Raw genomic sequence first — 23,738 nt, 5'->3', positions numbered from 1 at the left:
TAAAGGAGAAAGATCAAATATGATACTAGATTTCGTGCTTTTCTTGGTGACAAAAAAGATTTTGGAGTAGTGATGTGATTTGGATTTTTAACATAGCTTTAACAATTATTCAGTCATATCACTATGATGTCTGCAATATGGCAGTTTATGGTGATGTCTAGCACTGGGGCATCATGCTGCAGACATGAAGCATGATATCCCACCCAGTCAAGTTATATGACACCAGGCCAACCAGTCCTAACACTAACCTCTTAATGCTGAGCGCCAAGCAAGACAGCTGTTAGTACCATTTTTATAAGTCTTTAGTATGACTCTGCTGAGGATCGAAAACCCTTGACCTCCTGCATCCGAGGCAGGCGTTCTAACCACTATGCCACCAGAGCGGTCAATTCTGGAGTAGAAGTAGGAGAGTGATGATTCAGGACCATCCTGACTGCCTATTTATTTCTGCAAAAGAGTGTGTACTTCTTCCCTTAACTTCACCAAATTAGACTGCTGATAGAACATGGGGATCCTTGGTACTGGGGGTTGCTCCTGGAATTCAAATCAGTAACCCTTGCTGACAACAGAAAGTGCTCACCTATTGTCCCTGATGCTTGACCAAGCCTCTGATGTTTGGGAGTGGAATGCATTGCTGGAGAGGGTGCAAGTTTCTAGGACTGTCCTCCCTCCCACACTGTCCTCCTAGAGGTTCTTCAATCTAATCCCCTTCCCTAGTCTGACTCCCAATCCTGAACAGGGTTTGATGGTAGAGTGGGAAAGGGGAGAACTCAGACCATTCTCCCTATCCATGTACTGTGAGGCATCCAGGAAATGACCAGTGGAAACAAGTACGAAATGACTTGTGGCCAGTGACCTCTGACAATCTGACTGGTCACTAGGATGAACTGACCGATGACCAGTCACCATACACTGACCAGTCACCTATTTGAACTGACCAGTTACCAGCCACCTAGATTAACTAACCAATGACCAGTCAGTTGAAATAGATATGTTAGAGCCTAGTTCATCTGATTCATAACTCATCAAAGTGAAGTGTTGCCCCTCCCACTCGGGATGGTGCAACATGCTACCCCAGAAATTTTGTGTGCTCTGCTGAACCTCCCTCACAGGAGATGAGACATACTACCAAAAATGTGACAAGCAAAGCAACTCCTATCTATAACTTATGCTGAACATAAGGAGTGTTCAACTTCTTCCTTCCAGGGGATGCAATCTATTCCTCAAACATTCATTCCCTCCTATTAGATGGGCCTCATATGTCTTCAAAGAGACTGGACCCAGTAGTTCCTGGAACCAGGGAGTGCTCTTCTGAACTGAAGAACTAGACATTTTGCAATGGGCCCCTTAGGGCTTGTCAAGAGAGAAATCTGGAAAAAAAGATGTAGGGTAATGACATTTCCTCCACCCTAAATAAGTGCATATAGAATTGGCTGAAATCTGGATTTCATGAGACCATATTTTGCAAACTACACAATGATTCTTTTGTGAGCACTTTGAACACGTGTGTGTCAAAAAAGCCCTTCTTGTGGCACCACTTTCCCACAGACTGTCCCAGCATCATTCTCTGAAAAAATACCTGAAAGAGAACAAGAATGACAATGTGTTGTTATATAATATGTGAAACTCACCTGTTTATATACAGTGTGCTGTATACACCCCAGTATATGCACATGGTAAACAATGAACTCACTCATTAGTAATTTACCTGTCATTTCTTAGTAAAGTTAGATCTTTGTCTCATACAATAACAATATGACGTGATTTGCATGAACAATTATTAATATTCAATGGTGAAAAGGAAAAAAACACAGAATTTATGCTTAATAAGTTATTTCAAAGAAAGGAATAACAATTCATACCAAGTTTGGTAGGACCTATGTTGCATTATTTCTTAACATACAAGGCTTATCCACTGCATACTGATAAGAAAAGGGGTGTACCCTAACCCCTAAAGGGTGGGATACAGCAGAGTAACCTAAATGTTCCCTCCCATATCTAAATTCAAAAAGGGGGCATGGGTTACCAGCATATACAAAAAATACAGAATGGATGAATGTAACATTGTTGAAGGAAGACTGCAATACAGTCAAGCACTTGCAGAAAGCAATTTTTCTCTGGTGTTCAACAACACAACATGGCATCCTTGCAAAAGGCGACTGTTCTGTGCATGTTAGGTACATGAGTGGACCATGTCTTAGTGACAATTCTCCACTCTGTGGGAAAATGTATTCACAGTGAATGGATGTTTTTCCACACAAAAAAGTAAAAGCTACTCAACAATGATGGGTAAGACATTCCTGCTAATAATCTCAATACTGACAGTTCTCTTATTCTTGCTGTGATGTAAACAAACCTTTGGGGCTTCTTTGTTATCCCAAATCATCCTTCTGCATAGTAGATACCTTGGGGACAAATTAAAAAAAGGACCTGAATTTAAAATAAGTTGTAGCACACATGGATTGAGGAAGACTGGAAGGTCTTACTCCAGACATACAGGCTCACCCTTCCATGGATCAGCTTGCAAGTCTCATATGTAAAGTATTGATCCAATATACAGTCTATTGTCTGAGACTTATACTTCGGGAGTATTAAGAACTATCCTGGTACATGACATAATTCCTCTTTAAAAGAACTGACAAATTAAATTTATCATTCATAAACTCTAGCAGAAATCGGTTTAATTCATAAATTTCTTCAAGCTTAACTGCTATATTTCTTCATGCAGTATTTTATATATATATATATATATATATATATATATATATATATATATATATATATACACGATAAGGAAAATAAGGAAATAAGGAAATAGCATGCTCATATGCTTGTATATTGCTTATAAGAAAACTTTGTTTTGATTTTATATGATTTTAATGGTACTTTAAACAAGTTATTGGCCGTACCATGCTAAAGAAATGGGAGTTCAGTGCTTTACCCAAGCAAAGACTGAGGCATTTGACCCAGGCAAGCATTGGTGAGTATCAAACCTATGATACTTGGATTATGAGTCCTCTGCTCTACCAACTTATCTACTGATGGTGCCATTTAAGTTGGAACACTTCTTAAATGAGCATAAGTTTTTCTCAGTTCTTTGTTCTTGCAGAATCTGGCATAGTATTTATCTGAAAATTTTGAACCAACATAATATCTAATATGAAAGGGTGACTGCAATGTTGGTAATTTATATATTTTTGAATAAAAAAGAACAACCAAATGATTCAATGTCTGTTCACATTTTTATCTCAAAGATGAATATTTAATGAAAATTTGGTGTGTAACCATCTTTACTGGGTTTTTTGGACCAATGCACTTGTCCACATATTGATTTACAGTCTTTTCTCTTTTCCATCCTATCATAATACTTTATTTGTTCTGTTATTTTTTACTTACAATGATAACGATCCGCTTATCCAAAAGACATCAGCAATATCTGAAAGCTGAATTTGATGTTCTCCATTATAAACAATACCATGATTTTGATCCCTCACTATTACTATGCAACAAACAAATTGCTGAATAGGTCAAACTTGACAAATTAAATCAAAATCATGGTAAAATTAGTTCACTTTTACATTTAGTACAGTCATATGCATACTTCTGCCCCCAACTTCTGTAGAACAAACAACACAGACCCTGATCTGCAGGCACATTATGCTAAGGCAGATTAGGATCTTTGTTGTTTGCAGTTTGACTCAACTTATAAGTGAGTAGATATGATAAATACTGGAAGGGAAGCAATAGGAATGACAATAAACCTCAAGTATCAACCTGAACAATTAATTTCTAAATAATAATGTGGCTTTATTCAAAATTTTTAAGTAACAATAGAGAGAATACCCCATTTAAAGTTGCTCTTGCAGATTAACTTGAGTACAGTAAATATAAGCAAGTTGAAGCATATTTACAAATCAATTCACATGACATATCTTTAAATGAAAAATGTCTTTTTTGAAAAAACAAATACCTCATTGGACTGTTGATACACTAAAGTTAGTCCGAAAAACCAGACCCAAATTTGTACTGATAGTGATCGACAGTTTGGATCCCAAACCATGATTCAGTATCAGTACAGGTTTGGGTGCTGAATTATCAGGCAGCAATAGTGACTGCTTTAAGCAGTAAGAAGCCACTGTTTGATTGGGAAACACTTTGCCAATGACTGTGAAAAGTAGATGACCATTTAAATAAATGACTTTTATAAAGGAAATTTTATGGGAGGAAATATCAATGGTCACTGACACCAGGTGACCATGGGAGGAAATAGCAATGGTCACTGACATCAGGTGACCACTATATAAACATGACAATTAGGGCTGGTTTGACCATACCTTCAAATAATTTTTGACACCTTTACCTTTAATCTTGTAAAACTACATGTTTAGATCTATTTGGAAAGGATTATCTTCCAAAACATTATTTTTTATATAAATTTCTTACATTTCTTTTACCAGAACTTTTGCTTTAATCTGCATAATAAGGACAGAATTGTTATGATGTGCCATTAAACATCCATCCATCCATCCACCCACCCACCCACCCATCCATCCATTCATCCACACACACACATGCACACACACACACACACACACACACACACACACAAAATATAGCATCTGGTGATTTTTTGGGCGACAACCTTTTTGGCTGTTTAATTTGTACATACAGTCAAGGATTTGGGGTGGAGACGTTCAAAGGGACCACGAAAGGAAGCCACAAACTTGGATACACAATGCACTCGAATCCATCTGTTACATAAACAAATCCTTTGTCTGTATTGTCAAACCCATCTTTACAGTGCACTGTTACATCATAATCCGCTTATGTTGACATCTGGCCTGAGTAGTGTATGCTGTGATACACTCTGTCATGCTATCAGACTATATTTACAATCGACTGACATCTGAAGGCGCAAACAGAAACAGCTACAATTAAGTGAACTACGGCTAATCTTTTAGTTGTTTTTTTATAAATGTACAAATAAAATAGTTTTGCTGAAACTTCAGAAAAAATTGATTATTTTTGAAGTTGCAATTGCTGTGCATAAATACAAAGCAAATGGTAAAAAACTGCAATCAGAATTAAACGCTGTCAACAGTGCAACTTGATTATGGTTAAATGAAAGTTTACTGTTGCATGTTCATTGTATCATCCTAAGAGTAAGTTAACAAAATTAACAGCATTTGGATTGAGAGCAAATTCATCAGACAACACAATCCCTGAACCTGATGTTATACCTGACAGTCTAACATCACCTACATGTAGTGATGGTAGTAATGCTTCAAGTGCAATACCACATCATGATGAATGGGTCAAGAGTTCCCAAAAATTTCTCAACAGCTGGAAACTTGGGCGTCCGTGACTGAGATATGATACAAAGTTAAAGCAGATGTTCTGTGATATATGTATCAAGGCACAAGTCGTCAATTCATTTACAATTGGTTGTGATATTTTGAAGGAGTGTGTCACCAAACAGGAATCCAGGCAGGGTAGGGGCCCCGAGTGGCCGAGTGGTCTAAAGCGCTCTCCGTTACGGATCACTGCCATCTCACCTCTGTCTGCGTGGGTTCGAGTCTCGGATTCGGCTAATGTGGGTATGTGAGAAAGCCTGCCAGTAGCTTCTCGTGGGTCGGTGGTTCTTTCCGGGGTTTTCCCGGGTTCTTCCTCCACCATTAATACTGGCCGCCATGTATAGCCAATCGCGTGCTGAAAAATGGCGTTAAGCCCTACAACAACAACAACCAGGCAGGGTAAGTAATATATGGTAATTTTGCTCATTGATCTTTTACTTTTGCCATCAAACCCATGTTATGACTCCAGGGACTTAAACTACGCAACAAGAAATAGCAAAACAAACAAGTTTTGCATAACTGAAAATAATTTATTTCTCAAAATACAGGAGTGAAAGAGTTCAATTAATGTACAGCATGGTGAATGAATTCCTATTTTCTAAAGTCCTTTCATATCCAATAGTTCCAAGAAATCCAAATACATTCCAATGAAAAATGCCTCTTCCGTCTTGAAGTTTAAAATGAACAGAAAGATTTCCAAATAATTCAGATAGTCACTGAATAAATTTAGTTAATATCGTACAGTTATTCTAGTGTGTCATGCAAAAAATCTTTTCAAAAACCAAGTTGGGAGATTGAATCCGAAAACACACAGACTGGGACCTACCACTGGGAAGTTTTTTGTGGCATATTTAAGCATTGTTTTCACTAAATATTCACTGATTTTTCAGGTCCAATACATGTAAAACTCTTGCCGTTTCTCCATGTGGAGTGCGTTATCCCCTCTTCCAATGTGCCCCCATTTCATATTCTGGTCAGCTGTGTCAAAACTGCACAATAGATAAAGGTTAGACTCAAGCCTCATTGACGTACTTCAAAGAAAACTGCCTGTTATACTGTGAGTGAAAGCACTAGCTACTGATTGACAAATAAACAATGCCCTTTTTTTGTTATAACTAACAATGCCTAAAATGGGTGTGAATTTATGTTAACAGTTCAAATGAGGACTCAAGCTACCATACATGTGATAAATATTTCCAACATTTTATATCCCACGTTATTTCCTTATTGTTAACTTATATATGCATATAACTTTGCTTACTAAATAACATATTTATTCCGGCTGCATTTTTTTAGGGGGGCACATATGTTTCTCCATTATTTTTTTTAATGTAACGATGGTAATTAATTATATATACAGTACATTAATGCCAGGTGTTGATTCGAGTAAATTTCATTGTTGGGAATGGAGATTAGTTTGCTTGTCGATAAAATATCGACAGCATTTAGTGATTATTCTTGGGATTTATGAATCAATTCACTACAAGCAATGCGTTAAAGTCTGGAAAAATTTAATTTCTGAACTCCTGGTTGACGGAGATGTACTTTGTGACGCTAGTCATAAGGGGGGGGGGTAATTCCTTTAATTTATACATCACTTATCTTACATTGCAAAGTATGATCATAGGGTTTTAGTATTAAAATGTCATTAACTAAAGTTCCTTACAAAACTATTGTTTTGAAAATAATACACATAATATAGATTTGCTTAATACCTGATATTTCAATTAACAAAACGAGAGAGAGAGAGAGAGAGAGAGAGAGAAAGAGAGAGAGAGAGAGAGAGAGAGAAAGAGAGAGAGAGACTGTAGATGTCAGGAAAGTAGATATTTTACTCTTGATAATGCATTTATTTCAGTTGACAACAGTCATACCTATGCACTAACTGTGATGCAGGATGCAAAGACCATGGAAGTAGTAGATGTACTGATTTATTTTGTAATATTATGGCTGTATTACTTGTTGTCAATAAAGTAAAAGCTATTCCATCTTATTCAATTTTCATTGCTTATTACATTAATAGGCTTGGAAAAATATTCACTACTTGTTCTGGTGAAATGTTTTGAAAATTGGTGACAAAATATTGAGGTTTGTGATCTGGACAACAACTTTTTAAAACCCAAGACCATCCCTGCATGCATACATGCATGCACACACGCATGCACCCACCCACCAGGTTGCATGTAGCTTTCTTACAACATACACATGCATATATTTTTCACAAACATAGTCCTCCTCCAGAAAGAACACCCTTTTATAAGGCCAGTTACCTACTGCAGAAAGGTTGGCTGTGTATGAGGGGAACCACTGTACATACATGTATGTATGTATCCACCCATCCATACCTACCTACCTACCTACAACTGGGCACACATACAAACAGCCTAGTTAGGAAGTGATCCCATAAAGGTAAATAGCTATACAATAATTACCTCATTCCTCCACAAGACAACAGCTCCAAATCCACCAGATCCTAAAACCCGTTCCTCTACCCAGTTACCCTTTTTCACTTGAGCTGTCGCCATCTCCTACAACAATTAAAGTGTATATTAATGTGGTCATAGTAACACATTTACTCAAATTTAAATATTCATTGTTATTCTAAAATTTAATGCTAATAAAATTTAACCAATCTCTACTCAATCCCTAGGTTTGAATGCTCTGCACCTTTAATGTCATCCAAAAACTTCCAGATGAAAATTACTGATCAATTTGGATTTTTACAATGGTGGTCAGATTACTAATTTAAAAACTAGGTCAAGAGAAGAGGATGTCAGGGTTTATCATAACAAATAACTGGGTAATACACAAATGTTTTTCAACTTTCACTGTAACATCACATGCAACATTCAATCCAGTTTGTACCGAAGCACATCTTTAGCTTGACGTCATCAAAAGATGTCCATGTACTCTAACACTGATTAGTACACGATATATTTCTCAGGGCTTATAAATAATGACTTTCCAAAGAATATGGAAGTATGAGGAGTCAAATAAAGTAAATAATTGCTTTGTAAAGGTATTTACAATTATTTTTTTTATAATTTCGACACAGATTACTGAAACAGTCAGCAATGAATGTCTACATGACCTGTATGATTTGTACTATAAGACACAGGCCTCTGAAATTCTATCACTAGTAAAAAAATATCAGAATATCAGTGGGGAAAACAAATCACACACACACACATTTGTTTATATTATAGCTGGGTATCATGAAATATTTTGTACCATGGTATTTCAGAACATACAGCAATAAGTACCACGGTATACAAAAATTATATCAAGGACCAACAATATAATTTTCTGCAGTTGAAGCCTAACTTATTTTTTTTAAATTTCCATCTGTCATAGGTGAAAAAATATCTTGTTCAGATTGGTATCAAATTAACATGACTATTGTATCCATTATATTTTTTTTAATTAATTAACTTGGGATAAAAGAAAAGAAAATATCTCAACTCCATAACACTCAGGGGAAATTAAAAGGACAGTAGATAAATTTTCTATGTCTTTGTTAAAAATATGTACAAGTTGTAATCTAAACACCGTAGCTAAAGTGGAATGATTAAGCTTACTCTACAGCTGACATCCTATGAAAGACATATGACAGCTCGTTGATAAAATCAGGAAGTGCTGATAATGTAGCCTACACTTTACTACCTAAACTACAAATATAACAGGCAGGGAGGAAATTCTGAGTGAGATGTCACCACCTGATCAAGATATTTATCAGAGAGGACAAGTAAATGTAAAACACTTATTCAACAAAATTATTTAGTGGATTTGAGAAATTACATAAAATTCAAACTGAAAACAACTGATATCCTGAAAATCTTAGAGTGATTTACAGCCTTATAAAGGAATACAGGTAGTTAAATAGTTAAAACATCAACATATGGACATGTCTTTTTCTTCTTCTTTTAATCCAAATTTTGTCCAAAAGTTGGCTTTGGGCCAAACATCTTTCAAAACATCACATTTGGCCACCACATTGGTACACAAGACACATGTCAAAATGAAATTAAAAGATAATAAATTTGTGACAAATACAACTGTCTCATACAAAAAATATTTTTTAAATTATACTACTGCTACTACATTCTTGTCAAGTGCCAGGAGATCGGTTCTGAGGGTGTCTGTCACCGTAAATCCGTTTCTTCCTCCTCAACGGCATCTATCGATTCTTTAGAGCAGCGGTGGGGGCATTTGGAAGTAGCCAACTCCAAAAATGTAATGGTATTTGATGGCAGCTTGACAACTGTCAGAGCATTCCATGGTGTATTTGAAGGAGTTCCATTATGGAGGCCTAACTGGATCAACTTGCAGCACTAGAAAAGACATACCAGGTGGTATGAAGACTCAATTCCATCCTCAGTAAAACTTCACTAGCTCTCCCTTGTGGACAAGCAGTGAACATAATGGAAGTCAGGCATTGCCGGCAATGCCAGCTGGTTTGCCCTGCAAATGATCAGCCAGGAAGCTGGCAGTATAGAAGATGGCCCAACTAGCACCATTAACAGCCACTCCAAACATCTGGCTGGACAGAGATATTTCTCACTGAAATCTCCATCAAAGAAAGAGCATGTCAACAACAGTATGTTGGACAGACGGATCTGTCACTGAGATCCCTGTAAATCACTGATGGCTAGACCCCATGTTGGAATGGCTGAATGGCTGGTGATGGTCCAATGGATCGGGTGTGAATGGTGTGTGATTGGCCCAGATGCTACTGGTTAACAAAGGTTGGTTGAATGGACAGATTTCCCAATGAAATCTCCAGTATTGTAATGATAAGGTACTGACAGCATGACTAGACAGAAGATCTATCACTAACATCCCTGTATGAACTATTTGGCTGGACCATTGCAATGAAAAGGTCCCCATGCTGGGTTGGTTGGACTGCTGGTGTCAACTGAACAGTTGGTAACTGGTGACTGCTGGACAGCAGGTAACGATACAGTGATACTAAGAGTTGGATCCAACGGAACCAGCATGAATCCCATGTGAAAGGACTCGCAGGCCCAAAGGCCATGCTCAGACATGCAGGGGTACTTATACCTGTGCAGGTTGTCTTCCTTGATCTATTCCGTCTTTCCTTCCCTTCAACGCCAAACAGACGATCACTGTGAACATACATGTCATGCATATAGTAAACATTCCTCCTCAAAAGAAACAAGAAGAGAAAACAAAGCATAGATTAGCAAACTAGTATGTAGCTAACTAGCTACTAGCATAGATTGCCAGTATATATATATGACTAATACCTAAAATGGAAGCCCAAACTTCCACTATGTATTATAGACGTACTAAAGCTGAAACTAGTAATGTGTTGAAATTATTAGGTCACAAAAATCTGTGTTGTAACTAACAGATCCGTGTCTTTTGAGAAACCTGTGGCCCTGTTATAAACTTGTGCACAATACTTAGTAAATAATTAAACCATAGTTCTATCAAAACAGTGTGAAATATGAAAAAAAAAATAAACTAAGCATAATTATCAAGCAGCATATCAGAATCGCATTAATGAGGGCTCCATAATAGACAGAGTAAGCAAATAAAGTCAAAGGTATGCTAACTCGTAATAACCTTGTATAAGGTCAACAATAGCATGGAGGGATGGTGGTCTTATAAGACAAAGTCCCGACAAGTGACAAATCACTCAAAAATTTGCCAAAATTGTAAAATAAAGTACAACACAAAAAGGGCTGGATTATCAGGAACTATTGCACCACATGTCCTCTGCATAGCAGTAAGCTAAAAACTGGTGACACCTGGTGGTGTCAAAGGAAGGTAACAAACAAGAGTTACTGCCCTCTGTCTATCTAAAAATAGACAGGATTAGACAGTTTTGTGTTTTAGTAAGGCTGGATTCGTAAGATAGCAGGCAAATATTCCTAATGTAATGTGATTGTTGAATGTATTAGAAGGAGAAATGAATAATAATTTGTACTAAAATTTAATACTAAAACATTTTAACTCTTTACTTCATGCAAGTGGCTTTGGATGCCTATATTCCATTCACATGGAAGCACCTTTAGACGCCTTTACTCCATTCGCATGGAAGCGCCTTTTGACACCTCTACTCCATTTGCATGGAGGCGCCTTTTGACGCCTGCTGTAAACATCGTCCATTTTTAACGGGTTTTCATAGTGCCACCTTTGGGGAAACCACCTATTAGATACCTCATTCATTGCTCTGAATGACCTTTATGTCAGATCATGTGGTCGCTGTTTATGCTCTGATCAAAATCTGCTATTTAAAGTAACTGGGTCATATTCTCCACTCTCCAAAATGGAGGTCACGGATTTCGTTCAGTGCATTTCATGATTAGAATCACAACTATAAAAGCTTCAATAACTTAGGTAAAGGCTCTGATATTGAAGTAGGTAGCAATTAGTTTTTATAAATTATCAAATTCAGATGACTTAGTGATGAAGACGCAAAGAACTTGTAAATTTCGAGTATGAAAAATGGCAGCTACAGTTGGTCAAGTGGCTTCACTGACTTGAGGGTGAACAAGTTCTCTCAAGATTTTGAAGCACATAAAAAAACTCTTCCATGAAAAATAATTACACAGCTATAATGATCGGACTTTACTCTTAATATTTACCATACATAATAGATGTGTACCAAAAACGTAAAATGGTTAAAATTGCTGTTAAACATAACATACACTACACTGCTTAACAGTTAACAGGCAGGCCTATGTGTATGGAGTAGAATAGCTAACAGGTGTTCTATTTATAGTGCACTGCACTGAGTAACTTAGCTACATGTGTATCAGAGGGCTGAAAAGACATAAATTCTATGAGGTAAAGGGTTAACTAAAGTCTATTCAATCCTGATTATTGAATGCTTTGCACATTTGATGTCATCAAAAAAATTACAGATGAAAATTTTAAACCTTTAAAAAAAAAAAAAAAAGGACATGTGGCCTATCATACCAAATAACAGGGTAGCAAAATTCGTTTCAACATACACTGAATGGGATACAGAAATAACACACCACATCAAGTGACATTCAGTCCACTTTGTACTAAATCACACCCTAAGAAAGAGTGACCTTGTCCAAAAATATCTACTTAATTTAACATTGATTTTGCAGTATGCACTTTTATGGCATGTAAATAATGAGCCATTTTGTTCCTTTTCAATGGTGAATTTAATATCCAGATCAAAGCTATTAATGTAATCTGTGAATTCTGTTACATATTCTACCTTTTGCTTAGTGTGTGTATGATGTCAACATATCTGTACCACTAATGTGGGAAATGGGAGCAGTGGTGAGTGCTACAGTACAAATCACATGGGTCATGTAAGTGCATTTACGGATGTTTTTTTTATAAAAATTATTTTCAAAATTTAATCATAATATAACAAAGTTTATTCAATTGTGATTTTTGAGTGATCTACACATTAATTGTCATAACAAAAATTTAACGATTGCTATGGACGTTTACAATTGCAGTTTAGCATTACAAAGGGTCAAGAAAGTCATTATTGGATTGAACTATTACAAGTGGAGAGGGAACCAAGTATATGATCACGTGAACAAGAAGTCATGTGCATCTTCAATCATCTCCTGTATGGGTGTTCAACTATGAATGTGATAGAGGAGTAACATGCAATAAGTTTTATTCTTAGCATGTACCAGGGGTCACACTACCAGATGAAGTGGGTGACTAAGTTGCCTACAAAATTTTTAACTTCACCTTCTTCTGTTAGGTAAGCAAAAATGACTTTGCCCTGATATTCTTTTAGCGGTACATTGACTGACCATACTCTTTGAAATGTCCCCTCACCTTAGCCAGGTTAGTTCTAGTGTTGTGTTGTAGCGAAATGTATTAATCAAGCCATCAGTAGCTAGGCCTAGTTTTGATATCAATTACACTGACAAACTCTTGCACATTCACAAGCATGTGTTTTGATACCTGACTGACCATTAACCCTTTCCTGAGTAAGAACTATCACTGCCTGATTTCTACATGTTACCCTTTGATGATAAAAACATACAAACTTGTGTTTTGAAACTTTAACAATAAATATGTAAATAGCATTTCTGCTTTAAGATCAGAATCAATGATCTAGATATTGTAACTGCCTCTTGTACACTTTTTCATCATAAAATTAGCTTGAAACTGTTAGTGAACCAGTAACGGGGAAATAATGGCAAATACCACTATGTCTCGTAAGTACCAGTTTATTAGATTGTCTGTTTTTGTCACTGTAGCAGTTTATTAGTTTGTCCATTTTTGTAAATCATCTGACAAATATATTCAAAAAATATACAATTCACAGAAAACAAAGCCAAGGTATTATGTTATTTAAGATTTAACTTTAAAATGCAATTTGCAATTATGTAGGTCAGAAATGTATGGGACAATTGTGGAATTTGCAAGAAGCTTTGTAAGGTCAAAGATGCTTTCTGACTTGACACTTATTTGTGAAAATATGGATAAAAGCAACAAGGAAGATACTATTTAACCAATGCCTAAAATTTCTACAAGTATGTAGGCAAATAAATAAACCATAAATCTGCAATCCTATCAATGGACTGTTGTAATAAAGCTATATAAAGTCAGTGATTACATTATCAAAACTACTCCTTCTAAAAATAGATGCACTCACATCTGTGTTGATTTGGTTGGAAAGAAGGATTTAAATCATATACCGACTAAAAAGGAGCCATGTTTGCAATTTTATGCATTTTAGTGTGTTATGAATGAATAGTTATGGTAATGTTTTATCTGCAACAAAGAAATGATGACAAACAGTATCATCTAAAGTCATGTGTGCATTTGCCCTCGTGTACATGGTAAAGGGGTTGTTTCAAACACATTTAGAAATCTTTGAAAGTGCCTTTATTGTAAACTTTTAGAAAGAATTAAAAAAAAATCTAAATATATTTAAAAATTGATTAAGGGTACTTGATTAAGCATTTGTACTAACTTGCGATTACAATAATGTAATCTGGTTACTCAGTTAAAATGTGTTATAATGTAGTTTCCATTATCCTCTTTTCGAGTCATATGGCCAAAATAACTCAGAAAATTTTCAAATTTAAATTAAAGTATTGCTGAAAAAGCATATGTTAAATGCAAATATGAATACTGGGAAAGAGAGGGCAAAATTCAAATAAGAGAACACACATTTTATATATATATATATATATATATATATATATATATATATATATATATATATATATATATATATATATATATATAAAGAATGCAAACAACTGAACATACATGGATCAAACAAAATGTGCAAAACAAAGAATGTAATTTATCTCATCACATGTAAGATCTGTAGCATCCAGTATGTCGGAGAATCTGAAAAACTATATAAAAGGATCAATCTTCATACATCTGATTGGATGACAAAGAAGCTGTACAGAAGCCCAGTCGCAGAACACTTCTCCTCCCTTGGCCACACTTTCAGTGATATAACACTTATAGCAATTGTTCACAACCCAAATGGAGTTCCAAAACCAGGAGAGAAAAGGAATCTTACTGGATATGCCGCCTTAGAACATTGAAACCAAGTGGTTTATACCAAAAAGACTAGAAAAAGATAGCCATTCACAAATAAAATTACCTTTTTGCAGCCGGCATGTTCTCTTTTCAATGATTCTCTAAATTTGCTTATTAGTCACCCAATAACCTATAATTAGAACTATAACAATGAAACATACAGGATATAATTTGTGTATACATAAATTTACATAAAATAACAAATGATGCTAAGGCTCATCGATTTCTAGGTCAATAGAATATCTTTCAGCATTCGCATCAAGTCATAGTCATGTAAAGTTTGACAAAGACAATGGTTTGTCTTTTATTTGTTTGCCTTGTCTATGTTTTGTATTTGCTTTTGAAAAAGACTCATTAAGAGTCGAAAGCACCTAGGCTAGCTAGATACTAGTTTTGCTCTGTTCGTAGTCAGTTTATTACATTTATATCTCTCTCTCTCTCTCTCTCTCTCTCTCTCTCTCTCTATATATATATATATATATATATATATATATATATATATATATATATATATATATATATATACACACATATATATTGTGTTTCTTGCTTCATGTCCACTTCTCCCTGTTGAGCTCTCACTTTGCCCTGTTCTGTCCTAAAGGAGAAGTCACTTCTCCCTATATTCAAGTCTATCTTGACCCCTGATGTACATATGACATTTCTTCAAAATGATAATATAGCATGATGCTAAATTTAACTAAAATAAATCTGAATTTTGACAGCCATCTTTCTAGTCTTTTACATGTATGAAAGCACATACTTTTATGGGAAAAATAGGTATTATGTATGAACTGAAATAAAGGATGTGACATATCATACAGAAGAAGTTACATAATTGCCTTCAATTTATTGGAGTTGTATACTGGTGTTTCCCCAGGCTTAGTTTATAAATGATGACATTGTCGCATCTCTGTTTATGCTTGTAATACAACTTTTTCCCTCCTGCAGGCCTGCTTCCTCTTATGTCATAGCGCACAACAAAACCAGTTTAAACAAGATCATCCTGCTTACTTGACTATGCAAAAAAATGTCGAAGTACGTTATCATTGAATTTCCCATTATGCATTTTTCGAAGAATTTATACAATAATGTTCAAAGGAATATGGATGGACAAGGCACAAAATAAAGTGAATAAACACCATTTAAATGTATGTATAATCAAATTCTCCGAAATGACACCTGAAGCTGCAAAAAACGTGACTTGGACCACATATATGAACTATGTGACTTATACTATAATCTTGGACAATCTGTTAACCATTTTATTGAGCGATGTTAACAGTCAGTAGAGATTAAATCAGTTTGCTGATGAAGTCCTTAGCGTTAGGACGAAAGCTTCAGGTTAGCTTTCTCTATATTGTTTGTGTATGTGGTTGAACAGTTAAAAATATTGTCAAATATGAATAACGTGTACGTCTTTTACTACAGAGACTGCCTTACCAAACCTGCATCTGTGTGTGTGTGTTATTTTTCCCCTTCTGACTGTCTGCCAATTTCTTATTACAGTGATGTAATTTCAACAGATTTGTGTATAAGGAAACACAGTAAAACTCGAATTTAGGTATCACTGAAAAGAAAGTAAACTCAAGTAACTCTCTTGTTGTAGTTTGTAAAACAACCATCCACCTTACCTTTGCATTAAATTCTTCTGAAATGAAAGAAGAATACTAAAAACTACATATTCGATTCTTCTATTGTCAATATCTGGAAATTACAGTAAATAGATCTAACCATAGAAATGGGGCTTTCCCCATTCCCAGAAGTGGGGCTTTATAACACTTTATTGTAAATATTCCATATCGTCTCAAAAAAATTAAATTTAGAAACCAGACTAAATCTTCATCTGGATTATACCGACACATCGTGATAGCCTCTTTTAAACAGTGCGATTTTTCATTCAAACGTCTCGTTGATTAGGTTGCATTCGGGATATTTCTGATGTTTTTGGTTATCCACCCCCCACTGGTTTTGCACAGAAAATAACCTGTCGGATTTGTATCATAGGTTAAAAGACTCTATTTTTTTTTTTACAGACTTTTAAATTAACGGCATTAATATCTTACTGTCATCACGTTAAATAAGATTTTAGATTAAATTTCTGCTTCTGATATATTTCTGCACATAACGGCATAAAGTCGTACGGTCACCAGTAGTCAAGTTCCCATGTCTGGTTAGAGGCTGATTCGAACCAGGCTTATTCGGTCCAACTTACGAGCTGATTCAGACCAGATTACGGGCTGATTCGGACCATGTTAAATATTAATAGGTTTCTTCGTGGATTTAAATGAGAAATTTACATTTGTTTAAAATAGGATATTTCTAATTTCCCAGGTACGTTTAGTGGGTAGTCCTACATGTAAGACATAGCACATTTTGATTTTGTTAAGGTGCTATGTCTTACTATCCAAATAATGGCCTTGTATAGTGTGTTCCGATGTCGTTGACATCGGAATGAGTAATCAAAGTTTCAGGAACATCTCACACATTTGGCAGCCTATATCGACATTTTCCCACTAATTTATGTGTAATTAATATACTTAACTGTGCTGTCCTTATCCTGGTGGAATGAAAATATGACACTAGCAAATTGATGCATTTTCACATTCCGTTGACATACATTTGAATTTGTTGCAATGGGACGGTAGTCGAAGTATGCCGAAGTAAATTATAGTAGGTTGATGTTTGGGATATGTTTCTTGAACGAAACGAACCGTTGCTTACAGTTCCAATAGGCATAATATATTTTTATTCGTTTCGTTAAAAATTAATGTTTCAACTTTATCCGATTTTGGCATTCTCGGCTTTCATCGCTTTCCAGCCAACTGAAAAGTAGGCCAAAGAAACTTGAAAACGGGTCCATTTCTTTTGTGAGAATTTGAATTTATTAGAGAAAAGGCATCATAGTAAGTAAAGGCTGACTAAAACATTATACTTTTCTTTGTAGAAAAGCGTCATCATTTTAGTTGTGAGTTGTGTGAAATATTCCTGAAAATTTTACTTTCATAACGATGTTAGTCGACATCAAAACACACTACACAGCGCCTTTAGTTAGGCCGTAAGACCCTGACGCCAACAACATAAATATCAGCGTCGGGTCTTACAGGTAGGACTAGTTTAGTGGGCAGTTTAAATGTGCATTTAAGGAAACAAAACTCCGAGTGTACGCGTGATGATGGGGTTGTTATATATATATATATATATATATATATATATATATATATATATATCTATTGAAATGAAATAATGTCAGGCTGTTTATTTTGCATTGACAATTTAGTAATGAAACATTTTTAAAGCAGCTCATTGACATTTATGCGAAATTTAAATAGTTTATTTTACTGAGAAAAAAGAAAATTACTAACACTGACAAAAATCATGAAATCAGGGGTCGTGCAGTAATTTGTTGTGTGTGTCTATACTTAATGGTCTGGATATGTTAATGCTTCTGTTAGATTTATTTAGAAGCAGTATTTATCCAGTACATTGTAGTATATACTATCAGTGCTAAATAACACATATATACTAAACATTTAAATTGGGCTCCTGTTGAATTTAAGATTTAATTCAATACAATATCATATGTCTATTTTCTGATAATCTTGTAGTCCTCCTAATAATTAAAATAAAGAAAACTATAATGTAATAAAAATGGTGGTGTTATCTCTTTTGAAAGATGAAATATATTTTGCAAATCTTTTTTTGCAGCATAGTGCATGCATACACACATGCACACACACACACACACACACACACACATATATATAGAGAGAGAGACAGACAGAGAGAGAGAGAGAGAGACAGAGAGAGAGACAGAGAGAGAGAGAGGTCTCGCTAGGATTTTAAAACTTGGAGTCCAGGACTCCCATTTTGGTAAAAATAGGAGTCCCACCATCAAAACTTGCAGTCCCTTCTTTCCCTCAGAATCAACACAGACGTAAGTGCATCTATTTTTAGATGGAGAGGTTTTCGTAATTTAATCACTCACTATAATATAGCTTCATTACAACAGTCCATTGACAGGATTGCACATTTATGGTTTATTTATTTGTATATATACTTGTCGTAATTTTAAGCAAATAAATAGTGTCTGATTTGCTGTTTTTTCCCGTATTTTCACAAATACGTGTCAAGTCAGAAAATAGCTTAGACCTTAAAACGCATCTCGCGAATTCCACAATATAACATTTTCCTTAATGTTTCTGACCTTCATAATTTGCATTTTAAAGTTAAATCTTTAATAAAATAATACCTAGGCTTAGGTTTCAATGATTTGTATATTTTTTCTGAACATATTTGCCCGATGATTTAAGAAAACAGACAATCTAATAAACTGGTACATCCCAGACTTAGTGAAGTCCGCCATTAATTCCCGTTAGGCCTGCTGGTTCACTTACAGTTTCAAACTAGTTTTATGATGAAATAGTGTATAAGAGGCAGTTAATATATATCCAGATCACCGATTCTGATCTTAAAACATGAGTTTATATGTTTTATCATCAAAGGATAGCATGCAGGAAATTGATAGTTGCTACCTTACTCGGAAAAGGGTTCATGGTCAATCAACTATCGAAACATAATGCTGGTGAATGGGCAAGAGTTTGTTTGACGGTGTAATTGATATGAAAACTAATCCTAGCTACTGATGCCTTGATGAATACATTTCACTACAGCACTAGAACTAGCCAGGTTAAGGCGAGGGGCATTTAAAAAAAATATGGTATGGTCAGTCAATGTACCTCTTAAATAATCACAGGGCGAAGTCGTTTTCGCTTTCCTAACAGAAGAAGGCAAAGTTTACATTTTTAGGCTACTTGTCACCCACTTATGAATGGCATTTTGTCTAAGTCTCAACCTGTCTTGATTATGAGGTCACATGCACTGCTTATTCCGCTACATTCGGAAATGAACACAATAATGAAAGCTAAAGTTGTTTATTTGATGTGCTTTTATATATGACCACATGTACATCGCTGGGTATTTCCGTCTCTGAATTCAATCACTGTATATATCAGTACATTTTCCACCCGGCCGCCAGTCAAACCCTTTGAACGTGCTGCCCAGCTATTGCATCATGTTCTTTTGTATGTAATATTATAAAATGGCAACATGTATGTATGAAGGGGTCTTTCAGTCACTGAATTCTGTCATTGTAAATATCAGCACAGCTAATTGATCAACACATTTTCCCACAAAGCAGGTGGCTGAAACAGGACTGGCAAGTCTTTGAATTTTGCTGCACACCTATTACATGCGTATGGAGGACTCCCGCCTCAGTGATTTTCTGCGTCCCAACTCAAAAATTGGTGTCCAAATACACATAATTAAGCGTTTCCCGATATATATATATATATATATATATATATATATATATATATATATATATATATATATATATATATGTGTGTGTGTGTGTGTGTGTGTGTGTGTGTGTGTGTGTGTGTGTGTGTGTGTGTGTGTGTGTGTTGATGCTTTTGTTACACTTTTTTTCCTTCTAAACATGCTAGTCTGGGTATGTCAGTACCTTTAGTAGATTTATATAGAATTTATCGTTATGCTGTATATTGTACTATATACTTAAAGTACTAAATAATACTTGTATTATATAAAAAAAATGAATGTTGGGTCCTATTACATTTATGATTTAGTTCCATGCAAAATCACACATCAATATCACATCAGTATCATCTATTTTTTTTAATTTTGTGGATGAAATATATTTTAAAGCACCATATGTTAATTTTTATTCTCTGAGTTTATATTATATCATTTAATGTTCTGCAGATTACTAACACTGAAAAAAATCAAGGCAGTTAATTTGTTTCCATCTAAATATACTGGTCTCAGTATGCTAATGGTTTGGTTACTTTGATATATTCTGGTTAATGCCTTTTTAAAAAAAAATAGAATTATGTAGAATAGTTCTTTATTGTAAATAAACCTTATATACAATAACAATGAGCAAGTGATTTTCATGTATTTAAATGCATATTTTATTGAAAGTGGATACTGTACATGATCAAAGATTAAAAAATGGCATATTGTTATTTTAAATAATTTTATTCTATTATATTGCATTAGAGAAACTAATGTGGTCCATAAATGCTGGCAGATAATGTCAGTAGCCAACTCGTCAAGGTCTGTTTTTCAGCATAAGACTTCACAGTGCAGTCATTTGTTCCTGGCACTTCATCATCTGTTTACATTGGTATCTCCTGAGTTTACCCTGGGATACCATCTTAACTTATACTATCTTAACTTATATTATCACCGTTTGTTTATTACTTTCTTTGATCATTCCATCCTTAATTAACTTCAGACATTGTTGGATTATCTAACCATGAATTGGCAAAACCCATTTGACCAACACCACTATAATTAAGGTACTTTTGATGTCATTTGCCAATTACCTGAGTTTAATACCTTCAGAACACAAAATATAATGATGACTTGAGATAACATTGCAATTATTGGAAACATGAAAGTGTTATTATAACATATATGTATTAATATACAAAACTATATATATTCAGATTTCAATATTTAATTAATATAATATGTGCTTTAAATTAAATATTTTCAAATGTTTCAATGGTTAAAATGAAAATAAGTTGGTTTACTGGTTCAAGATTTTACTTAGAAGATACCATTTCAGACATCACAGTAGATAAACAATAATAGTGAAGTACATTATACTATAGTTTTACTCATCAGTGGCTCCTTAAACAACATTTTTTGGGTAAATATAATGCAGAGAAAGCATGATTTGCATGAGAAATAAATACATTGCATTAATTTATATGCATTACTGTTTGGTAGTGTTGATACTGGCCTAATTTATGAAAAGTTAATGCTAGAAATTTGCTAATAACTGATGTAAATTTAAAAGCTGAAAATCAACCTTTTATATTCCCCTAATATGTTTGCAAAAATAGTAATAACTACTAAAATAAATCTTATGTGTGTTCCAGGGATGGTTCTGGCTTTTAAAAAGTTGTCGCCAGAAAAATCGCCAACTTCAATATTTTTTCACCAATTTTCAAAAATGTCACCAGAACAAGTGGTGAATATTTTTCCAAGTCTGTTAATGTAATAGGCAGTGAAAATTGCAAAAGATGGGATAGTTATTACTTTACTAACAACAAGCAATACAGCTGTAATATTACAAAATAAATCATTAAATGACTGTTTTGCACTATTAAAATGTTGTAGAATGTCACATGATGATCCATCACGATTTTAGGACTGCCCACTTGTTGAATGCATATGATGTGTGCATATCTACTTTAAGGTCTGAGAGTTGGGTGGCCCCTGAAATGGAAATAATCATTTTTTTATGCCATAAATATTTCATTTATGATTATACATGTTCTGATATATATATATATATATATATATATATATATATATATATATATATAATTAGCAAGAAGTTGGCATTAATGCAGTAGTCACAGTGTACTACCAATGTAACATCACAATAAATATTTTAAGGTTGTACACATTTTTCCCCATGTTACTGTCATTTAAATCCATAGAATATTACAGTTAACAAGCTACAATATAATATTCTCAATACCTATGTGATACACAACTGGTGCAGCTTTGGAACTATTGTGGTGGTAGTAAGCTGCAAAGGAAGTGTTCCTCAGGGCTCTGATAATGGCATTTTTACTTTTACTAATAGCAGCGATCTTTGCTACTTCCATGGTCTTTGCATCCCGAATCACCGTTAATGCATAGGTATGACTGTTGTCATCTGAAAAAAATGCATTATCAAATGTAAAATATCTACTTTCCTGACATTTACAGTATCTCACTCATTTTGTAAAATAGAAACATTGGATAGTAATCAAATATATATATTGTGTATATTATTTTCCAAATAATAGTTTTGTAAGGAACTTTAGTTAATGACATGTTAATTATAAAAACATATGATCGTACTTTGCAATGTAAGATAAGTGACGTATAATGTGACCGTGGATTTCATGCATTCAGATCAATGAACAAAATTAGCATATATTACTTACCCCACCTGGATTTATGTTTGGTGACACACTCCTTCTTCAAAATATGACAGCCAGTAAATGAATTGACGACTTGTGCCTTGATACATATATCACAGAACATCTGCTTTTACATTGTATAATATCGCAGCCACGGACACCCAAGTTTCCAGCTGTTGAGAAATTTTTGGTAACTTTTGACCCATTCATCATGATGTGGTGTTGCACTTAAAGCATCTCAACCATCATATTCATGATAACTGAGGTTCGCTGCCAGGTTTAATATCAGGTTCAGTGACTGGGTTGTCTGATGAATTTGCACTAAATCCAAATGCTGTTAATTTTTTTAACTTACTGTTAGGATGAGATGATGAACATGCAATGTCTAAGTTACGTTTACCCATGATAATGTTGCACTGTTGACAGTATATAATTGTGATTAAGATTTGTTCCATTTGCTTTGTATTTGGTCAGTTTTCTCTGAAGTTTCAGCAAAACTATTTTATTTGTATATTTAAAACAAACATAGAAGGATTAGCCGTTCAATTAATTGTAACTGTTTCTGTTTGCGTATTCAGAGGTCGGTTTATTGTAGGTATACACCGGTAGCATAATTGAGTTTATCACAGCATACAGTAATCAAGCCAGATATCAACATAAGCAGATTATGATTAACAGTGCACTGTAAAGATGGGTTTGTCAATATAAACAAAGGATTTGTTTATGTAACAGATAGATTCCAGTGCATTGTGTAGCCATGTTTATGGCTTCCTTTCATTGTCCCTTTGAATTTCTCCACTCCAAATCCATTATTGTATGTACAAATTAAACCACC

General features: G+C 34.7%; 2 protein-coding genes across 3 annotated transcripts in view; one reads left to right on the top strand and one right to left on the bottom strand.

Annotated features, from left to right (window-relative positions):
* LOC149802924 (inhibitor of nuclear factor kappa-B kinase subunit alpha-like) overlaps positions 1–16,654 on the bottom strand; it is a 97,374-nt gene extending 80,720 nt beyond the window's left edge. For both annotated transcript variants that reach the window (XM_089952410.1, XM_089952411.1), the window contains exons 1-2: positions 16,529–16,654; positions 7,787–7,882 (exon numbers count right to left, since the gene is read on the bottom strand). In XM_089952410.1, coding sequence (XP_089808536.1) covers positions 7,787–7,879 — 93 coding nt within the window. In that variant the 5' untranslated portion in view covers positions 7,880–7,882; positions 16,529–16,654. The remainder of the gene's footprint in view (positions 1–7,786; positions 7,883–16,528) is intronic.
* A 150-nt stretch (positions 16,655–16,804) lies between these two features.
* LOC149802923 (retinol dehydrogenase 7-like) overlaps positions 16,805–23,738 on the top strand; it is a 41,511-nt gene continuing 34,577 nt past the window's right edge. Inside the window, exon 1 of the mRNA XM_089952409.1 lies at positions 16,805–16,901. The gene's annotated coding sequence lies outside the window, so the exon portion shown is untranslated. The remainder of the gene's footprint in view (positions 16,902–23,738) is intronic.

The sequence above is a fragment of the Sinohyriopsis cumingii genome, chromosome 3 (genome assembly GCF_028554795.1).
Source record: "Sinohyriopsis cumingii isolate HCF-2022 chromosome 3, ASM2855479v2, whole genome shotgun sequence".
In the NCBI taxonomy this organism is placed as follows: domain Eukaryota; kingdom Metazoa; phylum Mollusca; class Bivalvia; order Unionida; family Unionidae; genus Sinohyriopsis; species Sinohyriopsis cumingii.
The sequence above is the reverse complement of the archived record's forward strand: the minus strand, read 5'-3'. Positions and strand labels throughout refer to the sequence as shown.